This window comes from Schistocerca cancellata, chromosome 10, assembly GCF_023864275.1.
Source record: "Schistocerca cancellata isolate TAMUIC-IGC-003103 chromosome 10, iqSchCanc2.1, whole genome shotgun sequence".
NCBI lineage: Eukaryota > Metazoa > Arthropoda > Insecta > Orthoptera > Acrididae > Schistocerca > Schistocerca cancellata.
In genome coordinates, this window is record NC_064635.1 from 131,722,388 (window position 1) to 131,738,741 (window position 16,354).

Consider the following 16,354-nt stretch of genomic DNA (forward strand, 5'->3'; position numbering starts at 1 on the left):
TCTTCTCTGTCACGGGATTGGGTCAATGGTGTGACATGGGCTAAAGCAAATTTGAGCCATGACAAGGCTGTAATGAGGCAAACAGCCAAGATTAATAGACTTTCTACACAGATGCAACAGGAAGCTCCTTGACGATCTGTTGTTAATTTGACAGGGAAAGATTTTGATGATGCGACTATGTCTGTGTTAGAAAAAGGTCTGAATTTTGCCCCCACACCTGTTTCACCGCTATTTGTAGACTTCATCAGTGCCATTGAAGAAGCTGCATGTTGTCTTGATACAGATCAAGTGGAGGAAGTCCGACGTGAGTCTTGTGTGCTGACTAGAGGTGCACCTATGGAGAGTAACATCTCACCTATGGAAAGGAGATCTCTCCGTAATTTAAGAGCAGATGTGGATACAGTTGTCTTAAAATCGGACAAAGGAAATTCTATGGTTCTTATGACAAAGGATGATTACGTCAATAAGATCAATGTTGTATTATGTGATTCCACCCATCACAAAATTGATAAGGACCCCACGAGCAGAGTTATGCGAAAAACAGCGGAACTCTTGTCAAATAGTTCTCTATCAAAGGAGATCATCAAGAGATTGAAACCAAATAGTGCGGTTCCTCCCAGGCTACATGGACTGTCTAAGATGCATAAGGAAAATGTACCATTACGTCCGATTGTGAGCAACATTGGGGCAGCCACCTACGACTTAGCGAACTGGCTTAAACCAGTTATAGGCAAATGCCCTCATCACATAAAAAGTCTAGTGATTTTATCAGCCGTATTCAGTCTCTATAGCTCCATAGTACCGACTTGCTGGTCAGCCTAGACATGGTTTCTCTCTTTACGAAGGTGCCTCTTGTAGATTCATTACACCTGATCGGTAATATGTTTGATGCAGATATTACAACGTTATTCGAGCATACTCTCTCTTCTACATATTTTACGTTCAACAATGAATTTTATGAACAATCTGACGGTGTCAGCATGGGGAGTCCTTTGTCTCCCCTGGTGGCAAATCTTTTTATGGAAGATTTTGAAGAGAGAGCTCTCAACTCTACCACTTTTAAACCGACAGTGTTTTGGCGTTACGTGGATGACACCTTTAAAATATGGCCTCATGGCGTGGAACATCTCCAGGAACTTTTACATCATATGAATTCAATACATGAAAATATTAAGTTCACAATGGAAACTGAAAAAGATGGTTGATTGCCATATTTAGATGTTTTGGTACGGCACAAGAATGATGGCACACTTGGTCATTCGGTGTATAGGAAACCGACCCATACAGATTTGTATCTGCAAGCTGCTCCTAAAATATCATCACTGGTGGGATCCGTTAAGGATTACCTGGGCCTACATAAATCAGGTGTCTACAAGATTCCGTGTGACTGTGGCAAGTCATATATAGGGCAGACAACAAGAATGGTGCAGGAACGTATTGTGGAACGCCAGCAGCATACTCGCCTTCTCCAACCCACCAATTCCGTAATCGCTGAACATTGCATTTCTACTGGCCATTCAATGAATTACAATGATACAAAAATTGTGGCTCAAACATCAAATTTCTGGAGTTCAATTATAAATGAATCCATAGAAATAAAATTGTCAGACAGAGAGACTTATCAATCGAGATAGTGGTTACCAGTTAAATTCCGATGGAATCCCATCGGTTTAAAGATGAAGATCGATCCGATATCGAAATGCCAAGTTTTCACCGCAGAGGGCACCAGGCGTAGCGCACGGAGTTGTGAACGCACATGCCTAACAGTACATGCACAGCGCATGCGCAATGCAGCCCCCTTTGGGTTTAAATAGCAAGGCTCAGCGCGTATTCGCCAGTACTTCTCCAGCTGTACTCACCTGAAGATGGCCAAAAGACTGTGCCAAAATATCGTGGCAAGATGTTACCGACTTACAGCAGTTCTCCCGTGTTTCGACGATTGCTGTTTTTAGAGATGCCTAGTCCTCTTCAACCAAACTGCCTACTGAGCTATTCCTTATAACAGTCAGTATCTATAGCCTCAGGGAACTTCAAGTTTAGCTCTTCATTCCTTAGCCCTTCCATATCCCACTTCTTTATACATTGTTTCTTCTCGATTGTTTTAAACTTCTTCCTACTCTTTATCTACCATATTGTAATCTTAGTCTATACCCACTCCTGGGACACCTTACCCAGGCAATAGGCAGGGCATCGAACCAACCTCTACTGCTACTATCACCAAATCCAGATTAACATACCAACCTCATGAAGATACAAATTAAGGCCAAGAAAAAGAGAAGACTAATGGGATGTGGAAAAATGTATATAGTCAGGCTATTTGCACACTCAAAGCTGTAAGTTATTTTATTTACACTCACACTTTCAGGTTTTTATCTGCTGCTGCTTACAGACATCACCTTACCTCTCATTTACAATACATAATTCAGGCTTATCCAATTTCTTGATGACCTCATGAAAGCCAATGCAAGCAGCACGCATGAGAGGGGTGTGACCATTTGAACCCCTTACTCGCAGGTCTGCCTCATATCTCAGTAACAAATCCACCATTTCCACAGACCTCTGTAAAGTAACAAATGATAGGTACTATTAGCAACACACCAATTTATACCTTAAAGGACTGTTGATTTCTTGCAGATTGTTTTCATTACAAATCACTGTTTCAATATGTTCCACTCCAATGGAATGCAGGAGGATCTGCAGCGAATTGACGCATGGTGCAGGGAATGGCAACTGAATCTCAATGTAGACAAGTGTAATGTGCTGCGAATACACAGAAAGATAGATCCTTTATCATTTAGCTACAAAATAGCAGGTCAGCAACTGGAAGCAGTTAATACCATAAATTATCTGGGAGTACGCATTAGGAGTGATTTAAAATGGAATGATCATATAATGTTGATTGTCGGTAAAGCAGATGCCAGACTGAGATTCATTGGAAGAATCCTAAGGAAATGCAATCCGAAAACAAAGGAAGTAGGTTACAGTACGCTTGTTCGCCCACTGCTTGAATACTGCTCAGCAGTGTGGGATCCGTACCAGATAGGGTTGATACAAGACATAGAGAAGATCCAACGGAGAGCAGCGCGCTTCGTTACAGGATCATTTAGTAATCGCGAAAGCGTTACGGAGATGATAGATAAACTCCAGTGGAAGACTCTGCAGGAGAGACGCTCAGTAGCTCGGTACGGGCTTTTGTCAAAGTTTCGAGAACATACCTTCACCGAAGAGTCAAGCAGTATATTGCTCCCTCCTACGTATATCTCGCGAAGAGACCATGAGGATAAAATCAGAGAGATTAGAGCCCACACCGAGGCATACCGACAATCCTTCTTTCCACGAACAATACGAGACTGGAATAGAAGGGAGAACCGATAGAGGTACTGAAGGTACCCTCCGCCACACACCGTCAGGTGGCTTGCGGAGTATGGATGTAGATGTAGATGTAGATGTAGAGGCTCATCCATACACAGTCTTACAATCAATATATGCAGTTCTCAGATATTTTTGTGCTATCTGTTTTATTTGCACGTGGAGCATTATATTTGGAGATGATACACAGCTTCAGTGCAGGATGGCTGTCACAGCAACTCAAAAGGCACACTGAGAAGTAATGTGCTTCGGCACAGCACGAGTGTCTCCAGAGTGCAACACACAATCCTGGATCAGTATCAACACTCCTGATTTCTTATACAAGGACATCAGGAAGATGGAAAGAAGGGAGTTGTTTGGTCAGTTGATGTGGAAGTAGTCTGCTGTTACCTTGTCATTGGTTATATTTGTTAACTGAGTAATTACTACTAGAGTGATTAGACAGAAGGTTTGGTGTCAGCTGCTTAGTTAAAGGTAAGTATGTGAGAACATATTAAATGTATTGTATGTTACACTGTTGCTCTTTTATTCAAGGAATAACCAGTCTCAGAGAAGATGTTGAAGTATTTGTCAGTCAAAGGAAGACGCTTGACCAAGAACAAATGGTCCAAAAAAAAAAAAAAAAAAAAAAAAAAAAAAAAAAAAATTGAGGGAAACACTCCACGCGGGAAAAATATATCTAAAAACAAAGATGATGTGACTTACCAAACGAAAGTGCTGGTGGGTCGATAGACACAAACAAACACAAACATACACACAAAATTCAAGCTTTCGCAACCAACAGTTGCTTCGTCAGGAAAGAGGGAAGGAGAGGAAAAGACGAAAAGATGTGGGTTTTAAGGGAGAGGGTAAGGAGTCATTCCAATCCCGGGAGTGGAAAGACTTACCTTAGGGGGAAAAAAGGACAGGTATACACTCGCACACACACCCATATCCAACCGCACATACACAGACACAACCAGACATCTGTAAAGGCAAAGAGTTTTGGCAGAGATGTCAGTCAAGGCTGAAGTACAGAGAAAAAGAGGTTGTTGAAAGACAGGTGAGGTATGAGCGACAGCAACTTGAAATTACGGGAGGTTGACGCCCGGCAGATAACGAGAAGGGAGGATATACTGAAGGGCAAGTTCCCATCTCCGGAGTTCTGACAGGTTGGTGTTAGTGGGAAGTATCCAGATAACCCGGACGGTGTAACACTGTGCCAAGATGTGCTGGCCATGCACCAAGGCATGTTTAGCCACAGGGTGATCCTCATTACCAACAAACACTGTCTGCCTGTGTCCATTCATCCGAATGGACAGTTTGTTGCTGGTCATTCCCACATAGAAAGCTTCACAGTGTAGGCAGTTCAATTGGTAAATCACGTGGGTGCTTTCACATGTGGCTCTGCCTTTGATCGTTGGTTGGTTGGTTGTTTGAGGTTTAAGGGACCAAACAGCAAGATCATCAGTTCCTTGTTTCAAATATGCGCCATTCCGCTAATGAGACAACTCAGTAAAGTCAGAACAACAAACAGAAAAAGGGAAAAAACGTAAAAAGGCAGTCTTGTTGTCATTGGTAAAAAACAAAATGAGGAAAGTTGGCAACAGAACGAACCCAACACTATGCTGAAGCAGCATAGGCAAGACCACCTGTGACTAAAAAAGGTACAACTGCTATAATGTAGAAAGTACGTATGGGAATAGAAAGACTAACCAAGCCTTAAAAAAAAGGGTAAAAACAGAGTAAAAGGGGAAGGAAAGAGGAATTCGGTCAGGGAGGTGAATCAGGAATCTCCGAACAATGCTTACAGTGGGAGACACCCACCCACACACACCGCCCTGCCCCAACACCAGAGAGAGATTAAAAACCTTAAAACTGAGAATAAAAACCACTTTCCCGGAGGAAACCGAGAACCAGAGAGACCATCCGGGAATCGTCAGCCAACATCAAAGGTAAAGTGTGGGGGAGCCTGTACTTAGCACGCAGAGCCAAAGGAAGGGGGCATTCAACCAAAATGTGGGCTACCAACTGGAAGGCTCCACAACCACATAGTGCAGGTGGCTCATCAGGCAAAAGAAAACCATGGGTCAACCGAGTATGGCCAAAGCGGAGACGACACAGTGTGGTCGAGTCCCTTCGGGAGATGCGAAAGGAAGAACGCCACGGGCCTGGTATCACCTTAATTGCACGAAGTTTATTAGACAGGGGAGTATCCTCACAAGAATTGGCCCATGACTGTGCAAAGTGGGATTTGATGTGAAGCTGTAAATCTGCTGCAGGAGGGGCTACAGAAAATGGGGGGGGGGGGGGGGGGTAAGTAACTGCTCCCCCAGCCAAACGATCAGCGAGCTCATTACCCGGGATACCCACATGGCCAGGGACCCAAAGGAAGTCAATGGAACAAGCAGCATGGTGAATATCAGCGAGATGGTCATGGATGGCAGAGACCAAGGGAAGGCGCGAATAACACCAGACAATAGCAAGAAGGCCACTCATCGTGTCCGTGCATAACAAAATGCGGTTGTGTTGGGACTGTTTAATAAAGGTAAGGGCCTGGGAAATTGCCATCAATTCCGCAGTAAACACCCCACATATAGGTGGCAGCAGATGACTTTCCGTTCCAACAGAGGACGTGAAGGCATACCCAACATGATCAGCAGATTTAGAGCCATCAGTGTAAAAAACAACAGCATCCCAAAACCCCCATAGAATTTGGCGGAAAAAGGAACGGAACACCACCGGGGGGATGGAATCTTTCGGACCGCGGCGGAAATCCATCCAAAGTCGAGGCCGAGGAACTAACCAAGGAGGGGTGGAGGGGAGGGAGCGAGGAAGACAGGACAAAGAAGGAAGCTGAAAATCACGGCAAAGAGACGCAAGGCGCAGCCCAACCGGTAAACTCACCTGAGGGCGGGAGTAAGGAGGGCGACATCCATGGTCTGGGAACAGGATAGAATAGGAAGGATGAGTGGGAGAGAAACGGATAGTGAGTGCATAAGACACCAGAAGCTGGGACCGCCGAACAGAAAGGGGGGCGGGGGAGGGGGGGGGGGGGATCCCAGCTTCAACCAGGAGACTATCAACAGGGCTAGTAGGGAAGGCACCGGTGGCCAAACGGATTTCACAATGGTGGACTGGATCCAGCACGTGCAGTATGGAAGGAGCAGCCAAACCATAAACTTGACAACCATAGTCCAAGCGAGACAGAACTAGAGCATGATAAAGACGGAGGAGGAGGGAACGGTCCACACCCCAAGAGGAGTGGGCAAGGAAGCGAAGGACATTGAGTTTACGGAAACATCCTACCTTCAGGGGTCTGATATGGGGCAGCCAAGTGAGCTTGTTGTCGAAAAGAAGACCCAGGAAACTAAACTGTGGAACCACAGGCAATCGTTGTGCAGCGAGATAGAGCTCTGGATCAGAGTGGATCGTAGTACGGCGACAGAAGTGGACCACTCGTGATTTTAAAGGAGAGAATTGAAACCCGTGTGAGAGGGTCCATGCAGAGGCACGCCATATAGCTACCTGGAGCTGCTGCTCTGCAGATGCCATCGAGGAGGAACTAACCCAAATGCAGAAATCATCCACATACAGGGCAGGGGCGACCAAGGGACCAACAGAGGCCACAAGTCCATCGATAGCAATGAGGAAAAGAAGGACACTCAAGACAGAACCCTGTGGGATACCCGTCTCCTGGGTCCGTGGAGAACTGAAAGCAGTACCAACAAGAACTCTGAATGACCGATGGATCAGGAAATGGCGGATAAAAATCGGGAGTGGGTTAGTAAGATGTGATGGCGCCAGGCCGTGTCATAGGCCTTGCGAAGGTCAAAAAACACTGCAACCAAATGGCGGCGCTGGGAAAAAGACTGCCGAACTGCAGATTCCAAGCGCAGTAAATGATCGATTGGAGACCGTCCCTCTCGAAAGCCACACTGGTAAGGGGACAATAGATCCCGAGATTCGAGGACCCAATTGAGCCGACGGGCTACCATCCGTTCAAGTAACTTACAAACAACATTGGTCAAACTAATTGGCCGATAGCTGTCAACAGATAGGGGGTTCTTACCAGGCTTAAGGACAGGAACCACAATGCTATCCCTTCACTGAGAAGGGAAGTCACCCTGGAGCCAGATACGGTTAAACACCCAAAGAAGATGGTGCCGTTGTGGAGCACTGAGATGTTGAAGCAGTTGGTTATGAATGGAATCTGGGCCAGGGGCCGTATCATGAGAAAAAGATAGAGCAGAAAGATATTCCCATTCAGTAAAAGGTTTGTTGTAAGATGCTGACTCACAAGGGGCGATACATAAGGTGAAAGCTTCAGCCAGCTGTTTTTGATGAAGGAAAGCAGCTGGATAGGAGGCTGATGCTAACGCCACTGCAAAATGGGTCGCAAGGTGTTCTGCAAGAACTAATGGTTCCATACAAATGCCATCTGGGAGGTGAAGGCCTCGGAGGGTGGACTGCCGATGGCAACCTTGGAGAGAACGAAGTTTAGCACATACCCGTGACAGAGGGACAGTAGAACCAAGGGAAGTAACGAATCATTCCCAACATATCCGCTTACTCTGTTTGATTGAAAAACGTGCTTTAGCACAGAGGCGTTTAAAGGTAGTAAGGCTGGCTACGGATGGGTGCCTCTTAAAGTGTTGCAAAGGTCGACGGCGATCACGGATGGCGATGGCGATGGCAATGGCAATGGCAATGGCCGTACTCCACCACGGGACTCGCCGGCGACGAAATGGTCAAAATGAGCGCGGGACAGCAAGGTTAGCAGTGCGAACAATCGTGTCAGACATGTCACGTAGGACGTCATCAATACAACCCGACAAAGAGGGAGAAAACTCGACCTGTGCAGTGTATAGAGGCCAATCGGCGTGGTGGAGAGACCAACGAGGTAACCTGTCCATCGGGGAGCGGGAAGGGAGCGTGATAATCAACGGGAAATGGTCACTATCACAAAAGTCGTAGTGTGGCGACCAGTGTAATGAAGGGAGGAGAGAGGGAGAAGAAAGAGAAAGATCAATGGCAGAAAAGGTACCATGACCGGCACTAAAATGAGTAGGGGAGCTATCATTAAGAAAGCACAGATTGTGGTCTGCAATAAATTGGTCTATAAGAAGACCTCGTCTAGATGGAAAGGCACTGCCCCACAAAGGATGATGAGCATTAAAATCCCCAAGGAGGAGGAAGGGAGGAGGAAGTTGCTGAAGAAGGGTGGTTAAGGCAGCAGGTGTAAGAGTCCTGTCAGGAGGGAGAAAGATTGCAAACTGTGACTGCAGAGCCTAAGTGGACCCTAACAGCAACCGCTTCCCATGTAGTTTGGAGAGGAATCCACGTGCTAGCAATGTCTGTACGGACCAACGTACAAACACCACCAGAACCCCGCAAGGGTCCGACCCGATTTCGACAGAAAACACGGAACCCACAAAGGGTCGGTGAGTGAGCATCACTAAAATGAGATTCCTGGATAACCACACAAGCTGCAGAGTAGGACGAAAGTAGGGATTTCAATTCCGGAAGGTGACGATACTATCCATTGCAATTCCATTGGAGAACCAAAGAACAATGGTTTAAATGGGGGCTGAACACGCTAAATCCAGTCATACCGCCGGGTCCCCAGCTGTCACCGACAAGGAGGGGGCGACATCCATGAACGACAGGTCAGAATCCAGTAGTGAAGTCGGGGAAGGGACCTCTGGTGACACCAGAGGCTCTGTCCCGGGACTTATGTTTCTTCTTCTTTTCAGGCTGAGATCGAGGAGGGCTGTGTGGCATAAAGGAGCCAGCTGCAGAAAGATCAGGAACAGAAAGAGACCGGGCGACCTGGGGGCCGACAGACCGCGGCTCTCGCGGTCATCGCATGGCAGCAGACCTTTGGCCGGGAAGGTGCCGGGAAGGGGCATCCCGGTAGAGGTGCCCTTGACCGGCAGACGCTGAAGGAGTGGGACACTTCTCCGGCTGGGGAGGGGGAGCAGCGCCCATAGGAGAAAGTGTGGGAGCTGCAGGGGTGGGGGGGAGGAGAGGGGTCCAGGATGGGGGTAAGGAAGGGGGAGGAAGGGGGTGAAGATGTAACCAAGGCGTAACTAGAGGTCATGGACACAGGGTGGAGTCTTGCATATTTCTTACGGGCCTCTGTGTAGGTTAAACGATCGAGGGACTTATACTCTTGTATCTTTTTTTCTTTCTTATATACTGGGCAATCTGGTGAACGTGGAGAATGACTACCATGACAATTTACACATACAGGAGGGGGAACACAGGGACTCCCCTCATGGAGTGGACGTCCACAGTCACCACAGAGAGGGGCCTGGGAACAGCGAGAAGACATATGACCAAAACGCAAGCACTTAAAACACCTCATAGGAGGTGGGATGTACGGCTTCACATTACAGCGATAGACCATAATCTTAACTTTCTAAGGGAGGATGTCCCCTTCAAAGGCCACGATAAAGGCACCAGTATCAATACGATTGTCTTTAGGACCCTTCTGAACACGCCGAACAAAGTGAACACCCCGCCGTCCGAGATTGTCCCGAAGTTCCTCATCAGTTTGAAGGATGAGGTCCCTGTGAAAAATCACACCTTGTACCATATTTAGAGACTGGTGAGGGGTAATGGACACAGGAATTGTGCCAAGATGGGTACAGGCAAGAAGGGCTGCAGATTGGGCAGCTGAAGCAGTTTTTATCAGCAACGAACCCGACCGCATCTTGCTCAGGGAGTCCACTTTGCCAAACTTGTCTTCAATGTGTTCCACAAAGAATAAAAGTTTGACACTGGTGAAAGTATCTCCATCAGTCCTGGTGCAAACTAGATAACGGGGTAAAGGTTTTGCCCGTAGACGACGGGCCTGACCTCCTTCCCAGGGGGTAGCCATGGAAGGGAAGTCCAAAGGGGCAAGAGAAGCAGCACTTGAGGAATCAGTTCCACGCAGAGAGATGGCCGCAGAAGAATGGCCAGAGTTTTGGACCCGTATGCGTTTCATTTGCATAGTGTCCACCCTGATACCACCCACTCCGATCAGGGGCTCTCGTCACAGGCATCACCCAGCCACAGCAAGGGCCGTCTGGCACGGCAGCCATTGCCGGGAGTTCCGATGCTCCAGGATGACGAGCAACCACTCCAAGGCATGCATGAGGTGGTCACAGCTCAGGTATCAGAAGTGTGATCCCTGTGTGTTCAGGAAGCTCAACCAAAAGGGTACATAGCGACCCCACCATACGGGCTGGCTATTGTGCTGGCTATGCACCCTAGTATCAAGCAACGACGTGAAAGAAAAGGTGGAATGTACTAGGAGGGCGCACGTCTGAGACATTAGGTAAGGTGCTCTTACCCAAATGGCTCACACTACGGAGGAGACATTTTGTAATGGAGGTCAAACCCCAGAGGGGCACCAAGGAATGCCAAAAGGAGGAGATGATTATGCAACAAAGCCGAATTGGAAAAATCAACAGAACCAGGAGGATAGCGGGGCCAACATAAGCAACGACACCAAGAGAGGGAGAGGAGAGGGTGAGGGGAAAGGAGCAAGGAGGGAAATGAGGGGAAGGGAAAGGAGCAAGGAGGGAAATGAGGGGAAGGGAAAGGAGCAAGGAGGGAAATGAGGGGAAGGGAAAGGAGCAAGGAGGGAAATGAGGGGAAGGGAAAGAAAATGCAGCCCTGGAGAGAAAGAAGGCTGCAATGGCTCGGGGCCCTGTGCTTGCCACGCACGTATCCACAAAAGAGTTGTGGACCCCTGGGGGGGCCTTTGATCGTGTACACCTTCCAGGTTACAGGACTAGAGTAGGTGGTGGTGGTGAGAGGGTGCATGGGACAGGTTTTACACCGGGGCAGTTACAAGGGTAGGAGCCAGAGGGTAGGGAAGGTGGTTTGGGGATTTCATAGGGATGAACTAAGAGGTTATGAAGGTTAGGTGGACGGTGGAAAGACACTCTTGGTGGAGTGGGGAGGATTTCATGAAGGATGGATCTCCTTTCAGGGCAGGATTTGAGGGAGTCTTATTCCTGCTGGAGAGCCACATTCGGAGTCTGATCCGGTCCCGGAAAGTATCCTGTCACAAGTGGGGCACTTTTGTGGTGGTTCTGTGGGAGGTTCTGGGCTTGAGGGGATGAGGAAGTGGCTCTGGTTATTTGCTTCTGTACCAGGTCAGGAAGGTAGTTGCGGGATGCGAAAGCTGTTTTCAGATTGTTGGTGTAATGGTTCGGGGATTCCGGACTGGAGCAGATTCGTTTGCCACGAAGACCTAGGCTGTAGGGAAGGGACCGTTTGATGTGGAAAGGGTGTCAGCTGTCATAATGGAGGTACTGTTGCTTGTTGGTGGGTTTAATGTGGACGGACCTGTGAAGCTGGCCATTGGACAGATGGAGGTCAACGTCAAGGAAAGTGGCATGGGGTTTGGAGTAGGACCAGGTGAATCTGATGGAACCAAAGGAGTTGAGGTTGGAGAGGAAATTCTGGAGTTGTTCTTCACTGTGATTCCAGATCATGAAGGTGTCGTCAATAATTCTGTACCAAACTTTGGGTTGGCAGGCCTGGGTAACCAAGAACGCTTCCTCCAAGCGACCCATGAATAGGTTGGCGTACAAGGGGGCCATCCTGGTACCCATGGCTGTTCCCTTTAATTGTTGGTATGTCTGGCCTTCAAAAGTGAAGAAGTTGTGGGTCAGGATGAAGCTGGCTAAGGTAATGAGGAAAGAGGTTTTAGGTAGGGTGGCAGGTGATCGGCGTGAAAGGAAGTGCTCCATCGCAGCAAGGCCCTGGACGTGAGGGATATTTGTGTATAAGGAAGTGGCATCAATGGTTACAACAATGGTTTCCGGGGGTAACAGATTGGGTAAGGATTCCAGGCATTCGAGAAAGTGGTTGGTGTCTTTGATGAAGGATGGGAGACTGCATGTAATGGGTTGAAGGTGTTGATCTACGTAGGCACAGATACGTTCTGTATGGGCTTGGTAACCAGCTACAATGGGGCGGCCGGGATGATTGGGTTTGTGAATTTTAGGAAGAAGGTAGGGGTGCGGGGTGTCGGTGGGGTTAGGAGGTTGATGGAGTCAGGTGAAAGGTTTTGTAGGGGGCCTAAGGTTCTGAGGATTCCTTGAAGCTCCACCTTGACATCAGGAATGCGATTACCTTGGCAAACTTCGTATGTGGTGTTGTCTGAAAGCTGACGCAGTCCCTCAGCCACATACTCCCGATGATCAAGTACCACGATCATGGAACCCTTGTCCGCCGGAAGAATGACGATTGACCGGTCAGCCTTCAGATCATGGATAGCCTGGGCTTCAGCAGTGGTGATGTTGGAAGTAGGATTAAGGTTTTTAAGAAGGATTAAAGGAGAGAGTAAGGAGTCATTCCAATCCTGGGAGTGGAAAGACTTACTTTAGGGGGAAAGTTTTTTCCGCTTTCAACACTACCACTACTATAAAATCCACCGTGTAGCTTCAAAGTAAATAGCATCCACTATTCAGTGAAAACACACAATACAAATTTTTGATTCCACCAATGTGTGGAGCCTGTTTTTATAGTTTCTTCCTTTAAGGCAGCTCTGCAGGAAGAAGTTTTGATATGTTAAGCTGGGAGAACATGGGAGCCCTAATTCTTTAGAGATAATTTTATCACCAAAAAGTTCACTTAAATGATTACTTTCATTAGATTTGTGACAAGTGATACTGTCCTACTGCAGCCACCAATAGCACTCACACATTGAGAAGCCAAATAAACCGTGTAATTAGGTCTTTTTTCACAATACTGTTCACTGTAGCTTCAAAGTAAATAGCATCCACTATTCAGTGAAAACATAGAAACCACACCAACTTTCAGACAGTGCGTGGTGTTTTCATGAAAGATAGATTTTTGGTTGACCAAATTCTTGTGGTTAGACTATTCACATATCCAGAAAGGTGAACTCATGTCTCATCAGTGAAGAAAATAATGTCCAGGTCTATGATTCCATGGCTGTTAAAAATGACCACACTATGTACGAAACACTAGACATTTCTTTATTTGGCTCCAATCCCTGGTACTCTATGCACATAATATGGATGAAATTTTAACTTCTGCTTCACTTTCTGAACACTGTCATATGAAGTATGAGCCTCAACAAGTTGTCATTTTTTGAAGGAGAATGCAGCATCACATTCAACTATACAATGCACTGGATAGATATGTAACCAAGGAGAACAGTTCATAATAGGAGGGTCTCTCCATGGTATACAGTCACTGTAAAGAAAAAACAGATGACTACTATGTTACAGGCATGAAACAAAGCATAGTATTATGGAGAGAGAGATTCTGAATGAAATGCATTTGGCTGTCAAGAGAGCAATGGCTCAGTACCAGATCTACACATATTATCAAAAGTACAATTGTACGGGATATCAAGCAAAATTTTTTGCTAGGAAGGCCATAGTAAATTATCTTGGATGGAGGTTGGTTGGTTGGTTGGTTGGTTGGTTGTGATGGTGGTAAGTCCTTATGGGACCAAACTGCTGAGGTAGTCAGTCCCCAAGCTTACACACTACTTAATCTAACTTAAACTAACTAACACTAAGGAAAATACACACATTCATGCCTGAGGGAGGACTTGAACCTTCAATGGGGGGAGCCACACGAACTGAGGCAAGATGCCTCAGACCGCGTGACTACCCCACACAGTGGTTGGTTGGTTGGTTGTTGGAGTTAAAGGATCCAAACTGTGAAGTCGTTAGTCCCTTCATCCTGTATGTACTTAGCTAGAAATAATCCTCAAAGAAAGATACAAATAGTTAATCATGGGAAGACCAGTTGTAACCAGGATACAATAAGAGAGAAAATCACGGAGAAGTAGGAGGGAAGAAAAAGGGGTAAGGTGGGTGACCTGCTCTGCCCAGAATGCAGTTGGAGCACACTCTCTGCATCCCACCAGTACCACCTTGCCATCCATTACCCAAAGAAAATGAGCAGCACAAATCAGATAATAAAATTTTAGGAAAGACAACATAAAAAATGGCAAACATAAAAGAGAAAGGAGAATAAAAAGGTTGGAAGGGTAGAGGCCAGGCCAGACTACCAAGCAAGGGCCATAGAGAATAAACCTCAGCCAGAGCAGGTGGGGAGTGCTCTTCCAACACCTCAGGGTATCAGTGAGGTCTAATTGGCTCAACTCAGAGATGAGAAGAGACCATCCTTGCAGGTGAAACATAAAATCATGTCAGCCACTTTGGCATCATCCACTAACACCTGAGGTATCTTGTCAGGAAGTTTAAGATATCACTACAAAGCAGCCAAATTTTGGTAGTCTAGTAGGATGTGGGCCATCATCAAGGGGCACCCCAGTGACAGTAGGGTGGGTCCTCACATCTGGGAATGCGGCTGTGGGTCAGCCAAATGTGGCCAATGCATAGCCAACAAAGGATGGTGGTTTCTGTGGGAGATGCACGAAGGGAAACCTGCCACATGATCATCTCCCTTATTGCCCTCTGTTTGGTGAGTCCATGGCAGAACACCAATAGCACAGAGTCAACAGAAGGTCCTGTTCTGGAACTCCTATTTCCAAAATCAGCATCCTGATAACCAACTTTGCCAAGCAATCAGCATGATCATTCCCTGAGATCCAAACGTGTTCAGCAGTCCAAACAAAGACAGCTGGCTGTCCAACTTGATGGATGTCAGAAAGAAGATCCTAGATAGTTGTGGGTAATGGGTGATCTGAGTAGCACTGGTCTATAGCATGAAGGCTGCTCATTGAGTTGCTGCAGATTAGAAGCATCTTGCTAGCTCAAGAATGAGCAAAGGTTAGGGCTCATTTGATGGCCACCAATTCAGCAGTGAAGGCACTGCATCCCTTCAGCAGGGAGCATAGTTCACTGCACCTTGTACATGCGTATGCAAAACCAGTTTATGAACAAACTGCTGAGCCGTCACTGTATACTACTTCCAAACCCAAAAGTACATCTTGGACAGCAAGGAACAGGTGGTCATACACCATGGAGTCATCTGAATCTTTCAGTCCAAAAGATAAATTGAGACAGATCCAGTACTGGGTATGCACCGTGGAGGTGTACAGGATAGCTCCTTGACGAGAGGCAACAGTGGGGCCAGTTGGAGTTAAGAGCAGAGACCCTGTAGCCTAACTGCAGTTGTGACCCCAGTTCTGGGTCTTTATCTGGGGAGATGGATCTCCCTTCAACAAAAAAAAAAAGTAGTTTGATATTTAGGGGAACTGTGAACGTGTACAGCTTAACTGAGTAACTGTTACCAGTACCTAATCTGTAGCTGAGGGCCCCAGCCTACACAAGTAACCTGTTCACAGGGCTAGCTCTAAAGACTCCCACTGGAAGTTGGATCCCACAGAGGTATCTTGGGTCCAGTGACTGCAGTGCTGAAGGTGATGCCAAACTATAACCCAGACTCCCACAATCAGGACAGGACAGGATTCGGGCTTTGTAAAGCTCCAGAAGGGTAGAGTGGTCTGCACATCAGATGGTGTTACTGAGGCAGTGAAGTGTATTGAGATGTAGCCAGCACCTTTGCTAAAGAGTATATAAATGACATAACACAGCTACAAATCTCAAAATTAGTGAGATGTGCTAATGATACATCATTTATAGGCTGGCACTATACTGAGCAGCTAGCATTTCAAAGCAATAAAGAGAACTTTGAAATGATCACAGAATATTGAACAATGAATAAAATTGCCGTGGATAAGGACAACACCTAATAATAAATTTATTGTTAAATTATTTTAATACTCATATTGAATCACTTTCTACAGTTGAAAATCTGATAAGTTGTTAGGCCCTTTGATGAATCTCTCACATGGAAAGAGCATATGATTCTACATGTGTAAAAAAGTTACTTGTAATATTTCCTTACTGAAATATCTTGCAAATATAATGTCCCTCCCCTTCTCTTCTCTTTAAAAAAGTGTATTATGGTTTAATCCACTCACATTTGCAATATGATATTGAGATTTGGGGTGATATACTCACAGTCTACATGGACATGGTTTTCAGGCTTC

General features: G+C 46.4%; 1 protein-coding gene across 1 annotated transcript in view; it reads right to left on the reverse strand.

The window, feature by feature from the left end:
* Positions 1–2,397: 2,397 nt before the first annotated feature.
* Positions 2,398–16,354, reverse strand: part of LOC126106192 (ankyrin repeat and SOCS box protein 3-like) — a 126,413-nt gene continuing 112,456 nt past the window's right edge. Inside the window, exon 5 of the mRNA XM_049912428.1 lies at positions 2,398–2,559. Coding sequence (XP_049768385.1) covers positions 2,398–2,559 — 162 coding nt within the window. The remainder of the gene's footprint in view (positions 2,560–16,354) is intronic.